This window comes from Hyperolius riggenbachi, chromosome 4 (assembly GCF_040937935.1).
Source record: "Hyperolius riggenbachi isolate aHypRig1 chromosome 4, aHypRig1.pri, whole genome shotgun sequence".
Classification (NCBI taxonomy): Eukaryota; Metazoa; Chordata; class Amphibia; order Anura; family Hyperoliidae; genus Hyperolius; species Hyperolius riggenbachi.
Genome location: NC_090649.1, coordinates 424,747,564 through 424,764,951, shown reverse-complemented (window position 1 = coordinate 424,764,951; position 17,388 = coordinate 424,747,564). Strand labels below are relative to the sequence as shown.

At 42.5% G+C, this 17,388-nt stretch overlaps 1 protein-coding gene across 6 annotated transcripts in view; it reads right to left on the bottom strand.

Annotated features, from left to right (window-relative positions):
• Positions 1 to 17,388, bottom strand: part of KIF16B (kinesin family member 16B) — a 635,015-nt gene that overhangs the window by 266,871 nt on the left and 350,756 nt on the right. For all 6 annotated transcript variants that reach the window (XR_011019462.1, XM_068232451.1, XM_068232454.1 and 3 more), the window contains 2 exons: positions 7,624 to 7,706; positions 6,344 to 6,432 (listed from right to left, as the gene is read on the bottom strand). Coding sequence is in view for 5 of the 6 variants with exons in the window: in XM_068232451.1 (XP_068088552.1) it covers positions 6,344 to 6,432; positions 7,624 to 7,706 (172 nt within the window). In the remaining variant the exon portion in view is untranslated. The remainder of the gene's footprint in view (positions 1 to 6,343; positions 6,433 to 7,623; positions 7,707 to 17,388) is intronic.

The window sequence follows — 17,388 nt, the reverse complement described above, 5'->3', positions numbered from 1 at the left end:
CTAGTCAAAGCCTCTGATAGAATGACAAGAACAATACCTACTGCACTTGCCCAATGACCTATTCCCGAACTGGAGCTTCAGTGAAATTGACCCTCAATTACAGGAAAATATTGTTGCTCTGCTCCTCAGAGAGCTGTTTCCTTCAGAGGAACAAGTCAACACTTATATTTAACCTACTCCCGCCTGGATGTCGGTACATTTGGAGCTGATAAGAAGTTCTCTGGCGTCTACAAGAAAAAAATTCAGCTCCAACCTTCAATATGCCTTCAGCATGGAGCTTCCAGAAATGCCATTTAAAAAGACACTCTGCATATCAAGTCTTTTTATTAAAACCAGTTCTCTAAAGTAACTGAAGGCCCAGAATTCAAGCATATCATCCTTAAATTCCAATAATTACTGGACCCCACTTCCCACATACTGCATCCTTGGAAGTGACTGCCCAATACTTCTTTAACCACCCATCGGTACAATACATGGCCAATGCCCTCCAAGGTTCAAGTCCTCCCCACGCATGTTCGTCTCCAGCATGGGAGTAGTGCATGTCCGTATGACCTTCCCTAGGCACCATTTCTATGCATACGGCAGTTTGTGCAGTCTTGCAGCAAGGGGGTGGCTGAATGCAGGGCCACTGTACTCCCTGTACAGACTCTGACCCTGGAAGAGATGCACGTGCATTGGGGTGCCAGAGCTTGGATTAGGTCAGGCATGTTAGATCATTGGTAGGTGGTATACACTCACCTAAAGGATTATTAGGAACACCTGTTTAATTTCTCATTACTGCAGTTATCTAATCAACCAATCACAGGGCAGTTGCTTCAATGCATTTAGGGGTGTGGTCCTGGCCAAGACAATCTCCTGAACTCCAAACTGAATGTTAGAATGGGAAAGAAAGGGGATTTAAGCAATTTTGAGCGTGGCATGGTTATTGGGTCCAGACGGGACGGTCTGAGTATTTCACAATCTGCTCAGTTACTGGGATTTTCACGCACAACCATTTCTAACAAACAATGGTGTGAAAAGGGAAAAAGATCCAGTATGCGTCAATCCTGTGGGCGAAAATGCCTTGTTGATGCTAGAGGTCAGAAGAGAATGGACCGACTGATTCAAGCTGATAGAAGAGCAACATTGACTGAATTAACCACTCGTTACAACCAAGTTATGCAGCAAAGCATTTGTGAAGCCACAACATGCACAACCTTGAGGCGGATGAGCTACAACAGCAGAAGACCCTACCGGGTACCACTCATCTCCACTACAAATAGGAAAAAGAGGCTACAATTTGCATAAAGCTCACCAAAATTGGACAGTTGAAGACTGGAAAAATGTTGCTTGGTCTGATAAATCTCGATAGAGTCAGAATTTGGCGTAAACAGAATGAGAACATGGATCCATCATGCCTTGTTACCACTGTGTAGGCTGGTGGTGGTGTAATGGTGTGGGGGATGTTTTCTTGGCACACTTTAGGCCCCTTAGTGCCAATTGGACATCGTTTAAATATCGCAGGCTACCTGAGCATTGTTTCTGACCATGTTCGTTCATGACAACCATTTACCCATCCTCTGATGGCTACTTCCAGCAGGATAATGCACCATGTCGCAAGGCTTGAATCATTTCAAATTGGTTTCTTGAACAGGACAATGAGTTCACTGTACTAAAATTACCCCCACAGTAACCAGATCTCAACCCAATAGAGAATCTTTGGGATGTGATGGAACAGGAGCTTCGTGCCCTGGATGTGCATCCCACAAATCTCCATCAACTGCAAGATGCTATCCTATCAATATGGGCTAACATTTCTAAAGAATGCTTTCAGCATCTTATTGAATCAATGCCACATAGAATTAAGGCAGTTCTGAAGGCGAAAGGGGGGGGTCAAACACTGTATTAGTATAGTGTTCTTCATAATTTTTTAGGTGAGTGTAATTATTGATTCATAATATTATTTCTTGATACAGTGTGGAGCTGGGCTGGTGCCAATTGATTTTTTTTCCCCACAGAAGATGGGAAAAAAATCACTTAAAAATTACTTCCCAAATTTAAAATGTCCTATATGCCAGTGTCCACACAAGAATGTGGCGCTATACACATCCTGCTTAGGGAATAAGATTTTTATGGGAAAACCAGTTGCTGAGAGGAGTGGTCAATTTACAAATAATCATTTACCCTCTGCGAGTAGTAACCCTTTCCACAAAAAGAAACTTCAACGCTGGTGAAATGATCCATTACAGAATGCTTAAAATGTACCAGAGCTCAAATAATTAAAAAAATGTATACATACCTCCTCCAGCCCCATCCGCTTGGATCGCTCTCACGCCGCCGTCCTCCGCTGCCCGCAGCGTCGGGAACCGGGTCCCGTCACTTCCGACAGTCTGTTCCAGTCTACGCAGGAGAAATGCGCTGTTTGGGTATCTTTCCAGCAGCTGCTGGAGAGATACGTAGAGGGCGCACTTCTCCTGCGTAGATAGAAGCGGACTGATGGAAGTGCGGGGACCCGATTCCCGAAACTGCAGGCAGCGGAGGACGGCGGCGGGGGAGCGATCCGAGCGGATGGGGCTGGAGGAAGCCTCAGGTATGTATAAATCTTTATTTATTTGAGCTCTGGGTCCCTTTAAGCATGCAAGCCATTTTGGAAGCTAATGTCTTCTTTCTGCAAATGAATACAGTTAGCAAAGTAGTTGATTTGGCATCCCATTGACAAACCCTACATTACAGTGTGTACCAATTATTATTAGAGATAGCGTTCCCTGTTGAAAGTAACATCATCTTGAAGGACAAATATCATGAAAAATTGTAAAATACATGCATGTAAATTATACATTTCTCCAAGAGTAAAATGCAATATATTTTTTTTCCTATGTTGCTGTGGCTTACAGTAGGTCCTAAAAACCTGACAGATATGACAGATTTTGGACTAGTCCATCTCCTCAAGGGAGATTCTCAGTATTAACTCTATTCTTTACAAAAGCACTCCCTGGAAAGGATCTATACAAAGATGTCAGGCAACTTTCCTACTCGTTTGCACACTGTCTTGGCCGTTGGCAGGGCTGGATTTGTACTCTTTACCGCCCAAGGCCAATTTCACCAGCTGCCCCCCTTCAGTATAGGTAACGAGATGACCCCTCCCCCCTTCCCTCCAATATAGGTAGCAAGATGACACCTCCCCATTCGCTCCAGTATAGGTAGCCAGATGACTCCTCCATCCTTCCCTCTAGTATAGATAGCAAGATGACCCCTCCCCCTTCCCTCCAGTATAGGTAGCCAGATGACTCCTCCATCCTTCCCTCTAGTATAGATAGCCTTAGGACCCCCTCCAGTATAGGTAGCCAGATGACTCCTCCATCCTTCCCTCTAGTATAGATAGCAAGATGACCCCTCCCCCTTCCCTCCAGTATAGGTAGCCAGATGACCCCTCCATCCTTCCCTCTAGTATAGATAGCCTTAGGACCCCCCTCCAGTATAGGTAGCCAGATGACCCGTCCCCTCTTTCCCTCTAGTATAGGTAGCCTGATGACCCCTTCCCCTCCCCCTCCAGTTTAGGTAGCCAGATGACTCCCTTAATCCCTCCCTTTCCCACTCCCCCCTTTCAGTACAGCTTGCCTCCACACAGCAGCAGCCATCAGTGTCACTCACTTCTCTGCTCATCTCCAGTGCAGAAGCTCCCTCTTTCCCTCCGTCTCCAATGCTGCCCAAGTACGTAGCCACACTCCACAATGCCAACGTGCACAGAGAGCAAGGTGGCTGCTACACAGGTGGCTGGCAGCAGGGAGATTAGGCGCTCACTTGATCTCCCTGCATTGCAGCATTTGCAGTCTTGCAAATACTGCACCAGTTTAGTTTGCTGCTTTGGTGCCCTTGCTCCTGTGGTGCCCTAGGCCATAGCCTAGGTGGCCTAGGCCTAAATCCGGCTCTGGCCGTTGGACTGAGTAACTGCAGTTCAGTAAGAGATTTTGTAAATGAATTTATAGTGTGTTCTACTCAGTACATCTTATGCGTATGTATTTTAAATATTACAATTTTCCGCAAGAGTTGTCCTTTAAAGAATTTTAACCAAGGCTTGAATTTCATTACAATCAGTAGCTGATACCCTACCTTTTCTCTAATAGTGCATCAGAGAATTATGTATGGATGATATTGTGGTGAAAACCCTCCCACAGTGTGATGCCAAGACCATGGTCCTGACAGTTTGCTGTCTGTGGACTTTGTTGCAATGTGGAAAATAACAGCTTTTTCCAACTGCCAAGCAAGCAGTATCTCCCTCTGTGCATAGAACTCTCAGTAATAAACCTTCCATACAGATCACCTGGCAGAACCAAAGATGTCACCACTTGTAATATATTTCAGAATGTAAATGAGAGAGAGGAAAGATTTTGGAATGGGTAAACACTGACTAAATAATCTATAAATATATATTGTAAAAAATAAGCAATCTTATTCATTATGTTATTTTAACTACAGTTCCTCTTTAACCGCTTTCAGACAGCAGTGACTGAAATCTACGCTCTGTTTGGAGGCTGTTACTCCTGCCAGGGCGTAGATTTCACCTCACCTCCACCGCACGCTCTCGCCGCTCCTGCCAATTGCATCGCTTTTTGCCCACCGCAGCTCACTCGCCCTGCCGTCTCTATGATGGCAGAGCTCCTTAAACTGGTCAGGTTTCATTGGCCCCTGACCCGGTCATCAATGTGAGCAAATCCCATTGGCTTACATTGATCACAGGGTCAGGAGCCAATGAAATTGGCTCCTGACCAGCATACAGAGCTGTGCCGTCATAGCAATGGCAGAGCGGGTGGGGCTGAGGCAACGAGGGTGCGGCGTGAACGGTGGTATCGGCGATTCAGTCTGGTGATTCGTAGCTATGCGGCGATTTTTGGTGCCGGCAGTCTCTGGTCCTATAGGAGCCAGAGACCGCTGGTACTGAAGGGGTTAAAGTGTACTCAAGGCGATATGCAACATGATGAGATAAACATGTATATGTACAGTACAAAACATTAATAACAAGGCTGTTTTACTGGTTTTGTTTTGCTGCCTGAAAGAGTTAATAACTAGTCATGGAAGTGACAGCTTCTGTCTTGTCAGTAGCTTGTCAGGAATATAATAAACACCACTGATAAGCATATTACAGCCATAAACGTTTTCCTGGCAGAATAAAACTTCTGAAGACAGGGAGAGATAAAATATATGAGCTATTGACCCTTGTGTAACTCTGGGACACTTAATAAACTGCCACTCATTAGAGACAATAAAACATTTAACTTACTTAGTAAATGTTTAAATATAAAAGAAAACCCCGAGATACTTAAAAAAAAAGTCATTTTTAGGAATAGGAGGATAAATATAATGGTTTATTTTCACCTCGGGTACACTTTGAGGTCGCATTCACAGTGGAACGTTATGGTCGCACGTTATAAAGTCTTATAACGCAGCTTACCGCACTGCAATGCTAATCCTATCTGCCATTCACAGTGCAACGTTTAAGTTGCGTTGCATTCAAACGCAACGTCCCACTGTGAATGCGACCTAAAGGATACCCGAAGTGACATGTGACATGATGAGATAGACATGGGTATGTACAGTGCCTAGCACACAAATAACTATGCTGTGTTCATTTTTTTCTTTCTCTGTCTGAAAGAGTTAAACATCAGGTATGTAAGTGGCTGACTCAGTCCTGACTCAGACAGGAAGTGACTACAGTGTGACCCTCACTGATAAGAAATTCCAATTATAAAACACTTTCCTAGCAGAAAATGGCTTCTGAGTGCACAAAAGAGATAAACAGGGTCAATAGTTCATAGATTTTAGCTCTGGCATACTTGATTTTAGCTCTAGCATACTTGGCATACTCTACATATATTAAGCAAAAACAATAAAACAGTTAAAGCTTAAAAAGTAGATTTAAATATAAAATAAAACCATGGAAGATCTTAAAAAGTCATTTTTAGGAGAAGGAAGATAGATACATTTGTTTATTTCATTCGTTTATTTTCGCCTCGGGTGTCCTTTAGGAACATATCAGGATTGTTTATATAGGATTTATATTTTTTTAAGCATAATGAACTGAGAATGACAAGTACAAGCATCCCCTAAGCCAAATCTAAGTAACTCCACAGTATGTATCCAGCATGCTGAGAGCCTAGGCTTTATGTTACAGCAATTGTGCCTCACAAAATGACACCTCTCTCCGAAGCCTGAATGCTGCAACCACCCTGGTTAACGAAATCTGTTGTTTCCAGCACAGAGCTGAAATGTGTTCTAAGATGTGAATTGACATTTTAGAATCGGAGGTGTATTCCTATAGCTTTATACAATAGAAAAGATGAAATAGCAGTCATTATTTTCTGCTTACCCCGGATTGTAAAGCATAACGGCTGATAGATTTTCACACGATTTTGACAAGTCTGTCATTGATAGACTGAAAGAAGACAGAAGGCCACTCTGTGGAGAGAAAACCGTAAATGTGGATGAATAAATTACACACTAAGAAAATGATGGTATTATTTGTTATCTGAAGGCTTAGATCTGTTGCTGGCTATTACTGCCCGAAATTCCCCTCGAGTGAACTACTCCAACCAGCAGCATTGCAAGGATACACTGAACTGTACTTCCTATAGTTAATTATTGCAATGATTGTATTTGCAGACCAATGACTGTAGCAATAATGTTTTGTTTTTCTGCTGGTGAGCTGCAGTCAAGATTCTTGACAATTATTATTACAAGCCAGAATGCTTTGCAGAGCAAGTGTCATGAAGGCACTCTAAATTAAAGTGGAACTTCCAAACCTTGATTTGTTAAAGGGCCCATTTCCATAAGATGCAGTGCGATGTTCTACCTAGCCGCACCGCGGGTGTCCTGATCCCAATGCACCGCAATAAAACAGTTTCCATTCCGTGCATAGTGTGCGGAGTGATCCGAGAATGTGCAGCATGCTGCAGATTCGTGCACAGCCGCATCCACCCTCCATACACTGCGGATGTGACGCATACACCGGCGGAAGTGATGCGATGCGGCGGGGTAGCTTCATTCACATCACTTAGCAATGGAAAAGGGCCCTTAGACCAAGTCAAAGCAGTTATGCAGAAATTTTTCGTTAAGTCCAAGTTCAGTAAGTTTTTATACGCATTCAGCATAACTTCATTTTAGTTTGTAAATTAACAAAAATGGTAATTTTTGCAAAATAAAGTAGGAAAGTACCAGCTACAGCAATTAAAAGATTGCCAGCAACTTCTGCTGCCTGCTTACTTCCCCTCTCTCCCAGCAGTATGTACGGGACGTCACACAATGGGTGGGGGAGCGGCAAGCACAAAGGAGTTGAATGTCACTTGGCAAAGTTGATCTGTCAAGTGGAGCATTTACGGAGTGGCGGTCGGGGGCCTCTGTACACAACGCCTAACTATTGGCTGAGACGCTTCTTATCGGCTGCCTCTGCTGACTTTAGTGCTGCATGTGTACCAGGCTCAACACTGTGCTGCTCCTCCTCCTCTCAACATGAGCACTGCTGTAAAGGGGATTACTGGAAACTGATGCAGAGACTTATACCGACTGATTATACAAATATTATTTTAAATCAACCTATTGCACTTTTCATTTCTGCCCGACTCTAAAACATAGCAGAGCAACGTCTTTTACCTTCCTTTTTTCTCTCAATTTGGCAGCTTCTTTTGGATGATTAAAGCGAAACATGTTGGTCCTGCCCAGGAGGATAACCGCCCCTTAAAAATAAAAAGATAGCAGGAAATAAAGTGAGCAAAAATAAAGGAACATCATGTAGAACATCATTTTTTCAAATCATACCCAAAATGCAATGCTTGTTGAAGGTCCACAAACATTCAAGGTAAAAGATGGATTAGGACTTATTTTCAGAAGATGTCTTATTTTTCCATAAACAAAAATCTACATTTCTTCTTGAACAAAAAAAAATTATATTTGTTCAAATATTGTCATTCTGCAAATGATCATAACTTTCCAAACCTTGAATTCCACAATGAATTTCTCATAACTCTCAATCAATATTGTAGTATGTATATCCCATATGGAAACAAAATATCTAGGAATAAAAAAAAAGGCCTCTATGGATGAATAGGAAGGTTAGAGATAAAATGAAGAGGAAAAAGAGTGCCTATAAGGTCCTAAAACAGGAGGGGAACGAGGCTGCGTTAAGCATTTATAAGGAGTGCAATAAAAAATTGTAAAAAAGAAATTAGGCTGGCAAAGATCGAAGCTGAAAATCAAATCGCTAGGGATATCAAATCTAACCCCAAAAAGTTTTACAAGTACATCAACTCTAAAAAAAGAAAGGTTGACTGTATTGGACTCCTAAAGGATGAGAGGGGGAACTCAATGGTGGGTGACCAAGGTAAGGCAGAGTTATTAAATGCTTTCTTTGCTTATGTCTTCACAAGGGAAAATGCACTGTTGTAAATTACAGAGGCAGAAGAGTCTCAATCTTCCAACTGTAATATTAAATACTGAACGCAGGAAGAAGTGAAGGCAAGACTAAATAAATTAAAATAGACAAGGCCCGGATGGCATGCATCCTCGGGTTCTAAGGGAATTAAGTTCAGTTATAGATAAACCCCTTTATCTTTTGTGACTCTCTTTCAACTGGCAGAGTCCCAGTGGATTAGCATACAGCCCACGTTTTCCCCTTTTTTCAAGAAGGGCAAAAAATCAGATCCAGGAAATTATAGACCTGTAAGCTTAACATCAGTTATATGCAAACTACTTAAGGGGTTACTAAGAGATACTATACATGACTTCATAGTAGAAAACAATCTTATTTCTCAACATCAACATGGGTTTACTAAAGACAGGTCCTGTTTGACTAACATGCTCAGCTTTTATGAGGTAGTGAACGCTAATGTGGATATTGGGAATGCTGTAGATGTGATATATTTGGACTTTGCAAAGGCCTTCAACACTGTTCCCCACAAAAGTCTGGTGCAAAAGTTGAGGATGCAAGGACTGGGGAAGAGTCTGTGTGCATGGATAGGGAACTGGCTAATGGACAGATAAAGAGTAGTGGTCAATGGATCGTACTCAAAATGGGTGACTGTTAGCAGTGGGGTCCCACAGGGGTCTGTACTGGGTCCAGTGCTCTTCAATGTATTTATTAATGACCTAGTAGATGCAGTAGTGAGCAATGTTGCTATGTTCGCAGATGATATAAAATTGTGCAGAATCATCAACTCTCAGGAAGATAGGGACATATTGCAACAGGATCTGGATAGGATGGCTATATGGGCACAAAAATGGAAGATGAAATACAATGTTGAAAAATGTGAAGTCATGCATTTTGGTTGTACCAATGGTCTAGCACCATACAAAATAAATGGGATACAGTTGGGGACATCAAACTTGGAGAAGGACTTAGAAGTACTCATCGACAACAAGTTAAATAATCGCACTCAATGCCAAGCCGCTGCAGCTAAAGCTAACCTAATTTTGGAATGCATTCAAAGGGAAATAAAAACTCAAGATGCTAGCATAATATTGCCCCTGTTTAACTCTCTAGTAAGGCCACATCTGGAATATGGAATTCAGTTCTGGGCACCACATTACAGGAAAGATATTGCAGTTTTAGAGCAGGTGCAGAGACAAGCAACAAAATCAATATGTGGGATGGAAGGTCTCACTTACCAAGAAAGGTTAGATAAACTGGGTTTATTTAGTCTAGAGCAGTGCTGTCCAACTTCGCGGGCATGGAGGGCCGTTTTTTTTCCAGGCCACATGGTGGAGGGCCGGCAGACCCCCCCCCCCCCCCCCCCCCAAAAAAAAAAGATCTAGCAGCAGCTTCCCCACGAAATGCACTCAGATTGGCTGCAGATGTACCCACAATATGCTGTCAGATTGGCTGCAGTTGTACCCACAATATGCTGTCAGATTGGCTGCAGTTGTACCCACAAAATGCACGTACATTGGCTGCAGATGTACCCACAAAATGCACTTACATTGGCTGCAGGTGTACCCACAAAATGCTCTTACATTGGCTGCAGATGTACCCACAAAATGCTCTTACATTGGCTGCAGGTGTACCCACAAAATGCACTTACATTGGCTGCAGGTGTACCCACAAAATGCACTTACATTGGCTGCAGGTGTACCCACAAAATGCACTTACATTGGCTGCAGATGTACCCACAAAATGCACTTACATTGGCTGCAGGTGTACCCACAAAATGCACTTACATTGGCTGCAGATGTCCCCACAAAATGCACTTACATTGGCTGCAGATGTCCCCACAAAATGCTCTTACATTGGCTGCAGATGTACCCACAAAATGCACTTACATTGGCTGCAGGTGTACCCACAAAATGCACTTACATTGGCTGCAGGTGTACCCACAAAATGCACTTACATTGGCTGCAGATGTACCCACAAAATGCACTTACATTGGCTGCAGGTGTACCCACAAAATGCACTTACATTGGCTGCAGATGTCCCCACAAAATGCACTTACATTGGCTGCAGATGTACCCACAAAATGCTCTTACATTGGCTGCAGATGTACCCACAAAATGCACTTACATTGGCTGCAGGTGTACCCACAAAATGCACTTACATTGGCTGCAGATGTACCCACAAAATGCACTTACATTGGCTGCAGATGTACCCACAAAATGCACTTACATTGGCTGCAGGTGTACCCACAAAATGCACTTACATTGGCTGCAGATGTCCCCACAAAACGCCGTCAGATGGTCTGCTGTAATGTAATATTTCCAGCCCCCCTCCGCTCCTCTCCTCTCGTTCCCCCGTGCTGCCGCCGCCACACCTCAGATCAGCGGAGGGTAAGAGATAGCAAACAGCCACACCAGCGCACGGCAGCCGCGCGGTGAATTTAAATGCTGGAAGGAAGTGACATCATCGGTCACGTCCAGCATTTAAAGTCCCCCGTGTGGCTGCCGTGCACGGTGTAGCTGGTTCCTATCTCCTGCTCGCCGCCGATCTGAGAGTTGAGGCGGCGGCTGCACGGGGGAATGAGGGGAGATTAGCGGAGGGGGTCTGTAATTTATTACAATAGCAGAGGAATGGGGGAAAAGGTTTAAAAAAAAAACAAAAAAAAAACAAAACTCTGGGGACCCGGGGGCTAACACTGCCACAGCAGGGGGGCCGCAGCAGAAGGCCTGGCGGGCCGCCAGTTGGACAGCGCTGGTCTAGAGTAAAGACGCCTTAGAGGGGATCGAATTAACATGTATAAATACATCAGAGGTCAATATAAAAGCTTGGCGGGTGAGCTTTTTGTCCCTAGGCCTTCTCAAAGGACTAGAGGACATGATCTGTGCATGGAGGAAAAATGTTTTAGCCATTTATTTAGGAAAGGGTTCTTTACAGTAAGAGTGATTAAGATGTGGAATGCATTGCCACAGGAAGTAGTTATGGCAAACTCTATACCTGCATTTAAAGGGGGCTTAGATGCTTTCCTTGGGTTGAAAGACATCCATGGCTACAATTACTAGGTAATGCCTAATGATGTTGATCCAGGGATTTTATCTGATTGCCATCTGGAGTCAGGAAGGATTTTTTTCCCTTTTGGGGCAAATTGGACCATGCCTTGTAAGGATTTTTCACCTTTCTCTGGATCAACAGGGATATGTGAGGGAGCAGGCTGGTGTTGTACTTTGTTCTCTGGTTGAACTCGATGGACGTATGTCTGTTTAGCTCAGCTCTGATTACTTTGGCAATAACTTTATCAATAATTATCACAACTAAATGATCTGATATTTGTTTTTAGTAATTACCTTATTTTCTATGCATTTTATAAGGAAAATAAGGAATAGAGTGAAAAAAATACAGAATGTATCAGCTTTCAACTGGGAAGTAGGAGGAAGTAGGCTAATAAAACCCTTTGCTGAAATCTTAAATTTAAAAAGAGGAGGTAAGATTAAAGTTTTTTTTTTTAATTATTAATGAGCTACATTGATGGCATGCATATAAAATGTGCTATAGAGATGCACTGGGTGCAAAAAATGGAGCGTTGATTCACTAAGTTACACCTCTGTCCTGCTGAGGTCTGGCATGTCCTGAAGTGTGCGAATAGCAACAACCCCAAAATGCAATAGTCCAATGCAACCAAGAAACCAATGTATGATAAAGAGGAACTTCAGTCTAAAAAAAAATAGTTATGTTAATTAAAATATATAGGTAATATAATCTCTTACCCACCTTGTTTTAAAAGAACAGGCAAGTGATTGTGATTTCATGGGGCAGCCTTTTTGGTTGAAAGGAGGTGACAGGGAGCATGAGACACAGTTCCAACTGTCGATTACACTTTCACATAAAAAAATTAAATATGTTTTTATTATGTTTTAACTCCTTCCACCCCAACCCCATATGTACCAAAATAAAACACTTGTTAAAAAAAATTACATCATTTAAAAAAAAAAAAACTACATAAAAAGTTACCTTAGGGACTGTTTTAATATATATGTCATGAGGGTATATTACTGTTGCTTTTGTAAATAAAGGTTTGTAACTATTGTTCTAAATAAAGGCTTGTAACTATTGTTCTAGTAGAAAAAATTTAAAAAAATACTGAACAGCAAAAATACACCTTTATTTCCAAATAAAATATTATTGCCATACATTGTACTAGGGATGCAATGTAACCACTCTGCGACCGCCGAAAGCAGGATGGCAGCCGCAGAGTGGCTCTCTTGTTCCTCCAGGACGCACTGGTGCATCATCTCGCTTATCACAAGATTAGCAGGGAAAGAGTGCTCGTGCAATTTCCCTGCAGGAGGACAGCCGCGAACAGCCTGCCAGCAGCAATCAGAGCTGGCAGGCTGTCAATACAAAAAAAAAGTAATAAACAAATGTACAGTGCTGTGGTCTAGTCCAGTGCTGTACAAAGACCCGGCCCTGAAAGGATCCTGTCAATCTGATGGCTGCACAATCTAAACCCATTCATAACCATATGCCTATGAATGTTATGTGCAGTGTATGTGTCATAGTGAAGAGCCAATTTAGGGAGCTGAGTATATACAATACAAAAATGCTTTTTTTCACACACAAAAAACACACATGGCAGTAGCAATCAGATCCCACCAACAGAAAGCTCAGAAAGAAAAGGGGGTACAATTCATTTGGGGCGCTAAGTTGTATGGCCATGCAAAGAACCGTTAAAGTTGCGTAGTGCTGAATTGTAAAAAAGTGCCTGGTTACTAGGGGGTGTAAACCTGTGGTCCTCCAGAGGTTAAATGTTGTAATAACTGGGACAAATGGGCAAATAAAATGTGTCCGGTTCATCATCAATTGCACATTTTATTTTTAAACTACAATGGCTGAAAGCTGAAAAATGGTGATTTTTTTTTCTTCTTCCCTGAAAAATGCATATAGAATAAAATAATTATTAGCAAAAAGTACTGCCCAAAGAAAGCCTAGTTTGTTCCTTAAAAATAACATATACCGGTAGATTATTTCAGTGCGATAGGTAGCGATAAAGTTATTGGCAAATGAATAGGAGGCGCGTCATGTGAAAATTGCTGTGGTTTTAAAGGGGAAAAAAACCTGTGGTACTGAAGTGGTTAAAGGATCTGCAAAGAAGGAGAACAGAAAATCCCTAACTCTAGTTATGTGTGTCCTATCATACCCAAAACGACTCCAAGCTCTAATAATTGGCACACGCTCTTCAACAAAGTACTAGGTAAAGTGTTATGATATTTGCATCAGTGTGATAATTATTTTTACACTTTTATTAAAAAAAAATACAAAACACATACAAATGGAGAACAGAAGGTCATGCAAAAGTAGGATTTCTTCGAATAAAATCATATTGTTTTAGAAAGACTGCTTCGAATATCAACAAGCCAGTAAATTTAAGCCATTAAGTCCCTAAGCTGTCAGGTGGAAAAGAAACAGCCTACGCAATGCAACCGCTTTCAATTTTCAGAGTACAAAAGGTGAAATATACACCTATACTCTAAAGCATTCCCAACACAGGAAAAATAATAATGAAAATCCTCTCCAGGAAGCAACCCTCTACGACCCGATACAACTTCCTCCCAGCTTTGGGTCACACAGCACGATAAATTCAGTCGTCACAATCACATTGGGGACACCATATGTAGCAGTTCAGTTCTGGTGAACAGATGATTTGCAACACTTTTGACCCTTATGTTATGCAAAGATAATGCAGTACTCAAAAACAATACAACACAAAGACTGGATTATTGGTCTATTATTATTATTATTACTTAGTATTTATATAGCGCCGACATATTACGCAGCGCTGTACAATGTATATATATATCTTGTCACTAACTGTCCCTCAAAGGAGCTCACAATCTAATCCCTACCATTGCCATATGTCTATATTATGTAGTGTAAGTACTGTAGTCTAGGGCCAATTTTTAGGGGGAGCCAATTAACTTATCTGTATTCTTCAAATAACGCTGCCTAGTAAACAGGTGAAGTCGCTTGCTTTTTGGGTAAAATGGCCATGCTTTTAGCAGCACAAAGAGTGAAAAATGTTACAAATTAAAGCCCAATGCAAGGCACCAATATTTTCACGGTTCTGTGAAGGCACTCTTTGGCAGATATTGTCATTATCTATGAGTTTCTAGATCAGTAAATGTCCTAAAAAGATATGAAAAGGGGCTGCTCAAATGCCCCTTCAACAGCTGCCTCTTGTAGAGCAGAATTTTATTGCTTTGGGCTTGCATTGTCACAAGTAGTTGCTTACCTTGATAAACATTTATTTGGGGGCTTTCCTGTTTAACCCTCACTGAACCGCCCAAAAGAAAAAAAAAAGCAACTTACCGTTCTATTATTTATCAACGTGGATAGAAACAGCTGAAGGTAAAGCTAAAAATATTCAAAACCAATGATGTGCCTTATAGAGGTAGCTGTATATCGGATAGCATTTTCATTTGGAAGTGCTAGGGTTGCATGGGTTTCCTCCCACATTCCAAAAGTACACTGATAGATTACCTTATAGTATAAGCCTAATTTAATTTTTCAGCACAAAAAATGAGCTGAAAAGTTATGGCTTATATGTGAGTCAGAGGAGCAGAAAGGATGATGGAGCAGGTTTTTTTTTTTACTGGCAGAAGGGTGTAAGTATTGTGCACTAGTGATCCTGCTCTTGCCAGCTTGCACCCTGCAGTTCTGTGCCCCCCCATCCCCTGAAACATGGTGTGCAGTGTGCACTGCTCAAGACTACCTGTGTCCCCTGGTTTGTGGAGCAGAAAGTGCAAGCAGCATTGTCAGCTGTTCAATGTTCAGGGATTCTTCCTGTGTGGCAATTGCTGTGTCTCATATTTGATGCCATCTAGTGGCATCTTGAGACACAGCTGTGTCATCCTTGGGGCACAACTGACTATAGGGAGGGTGGCTGACTTGTACTGGGGGCACATCTGGCTACTGTGTAGTGGGGCCATACTGGGGAGGGGGGCTTATATGCAAGTCAATCACTTTTTCCTGGTTTTTGAAGGAAACGTGGGTACCATCGCTTATACACGGGTTGGCTTATATGCGAGTATATACGGTAATTGGTTCTCCTCAAAATTGGACTCAGGATATGGTACGGATTCGATTCTGAGCTCCTCTGAGGGACCATGATGTCCTCTGTGAATTGTTCTATACTGTAGATACAAGATAATGTGCAGGTTTTGCAACATACAACCAGCCAGCTTACTACATACTGCACAAACCATTATCTAAGGAATCATAGTTTAAGGATCTGACTTACATTATGCACAGACCCCTGTCACCCTTAATGTTTGTTAAGTGGATTTTTTTTTAAGTTTTATTTAAATTGCATTTGTAGATATACAAAGAAAAATAACTTAACATTTGAAACCAAGTTCCAAAATAACTATCACTTCCTTCCCATTCCCCTCTCTCTTTATGCACCATTAATATATGGAAATAGGTACAATCGAAGGCGAACCTGTTGGAAATTGAACTTACAAAAAAATAAGGTCTAGTCCACCAGACTCAGCATATAAAGTATTAGAACAAAAAAATGTGGTTCCTTATTGGTATCTCTGAGAAAACACACATCGGGTAAAAAATGAACAAATCATTCATAAATTACATGATCAGTCAGTCAGTAGCCCAGACAGTCCTATGACTACTTTTTGTATCGTAGACTTTCTTTGCTATAAATGGCAATCTTCTCATAAAATTCAGTCTGTGCCTGCCCATTGCAGTCTACCAATTACTAACTCGCTAAGACAGTTGCTTTGGCCAAGTGATTACCTTTTTAAACATTTCAAAGGCTTTGTTCAGGCCCATGTTTTTCTTTTAAAACACTGTGTGGAATAGATCATAATTTGTAATGCTCAAAGGTTTGTGTATTTTTTGCATTATACATTTTTATTAACTAGCTATCTATGTTACCGTTCTCAGTGTCCTGGTCCCTGTCCTCGGAGTCCTGTCATTACGGGCGTGCTGTCTTATTTACAAGCATAACTTCCGGGAACACTGTGGCAGCATGCGCATGTGTCTAACGCGTTCACGCGCGTGCGCATTAGCACGAAAGTTTTGGCGCCAGTTTCTTAGAATATTTAAGGGAACTGGTGACAGCAGATCAGTGCTATTACTTCATTGCAGCTTGTGAGCCTGAACTTATCTTAGTTTGTTCCTGATTACCCGATACTCGACCCCGGCTTGTTGTTTAACTTCGCTCTGATCTGTACTAGTTGGTTTTGACCCTGCCTGTTCCGGTTCTCCGTTGTCTGCTGCCTGGCTTGACCCTCTGCCAGTTTTACCATTTATGCATGTCTCCCGCCTGCCTCGACCCTTGGCCTAATTCCTGACAATCCTGATTGCTGCCTGCCCCGACTCTTGAATTCTTCCTGACTTTCCAATTGGGCTCACTTGTTCTCCTCGTCTCCAGTGGGGTGATCCTGGGGGCCGCGACCTGGTAACCACTAGCAGCAAAGTAGTCCACTGCCCACTAGGGGTAGTAGCCCATCAACCCTTGCGGTGTGCTCTGGTGAAGACAATAGTGGCTACTTAGACTCCACTCCTTGGGAGAAGCCCTGCCAGCCGCCGGTGCCGGGGTCAACAGGTTTGACCCCGGACATCCATAAACCTCCCAGATGTGCATGTCACTGTTAACCACACTACCATTCACCCTACCTCTCAAGCCCGCTGTCTGGGTGTCACCCTGGACTCCGCACTCTCCTTCACTCCCCACATCCAAAACCTCACAAAGTCCTGCAACTTCCACCTTCGTAACATCTGTAAGATTCAACCTTTCCTGACCTCTGCCACCACCAAACTCCTCATCCACGCCCTCATAATTTCCCGCCTTGACTACTGCAATGCCCTGCTGTCTGGTCTCCCTATGACCCAAACAGCCCCACTGCAGTCCATCATGAATGCAGCAGCCAGAATTATCCACTGCTCCCATCGCTCCACCATGGCGGCTCCCCTCCTTGAAT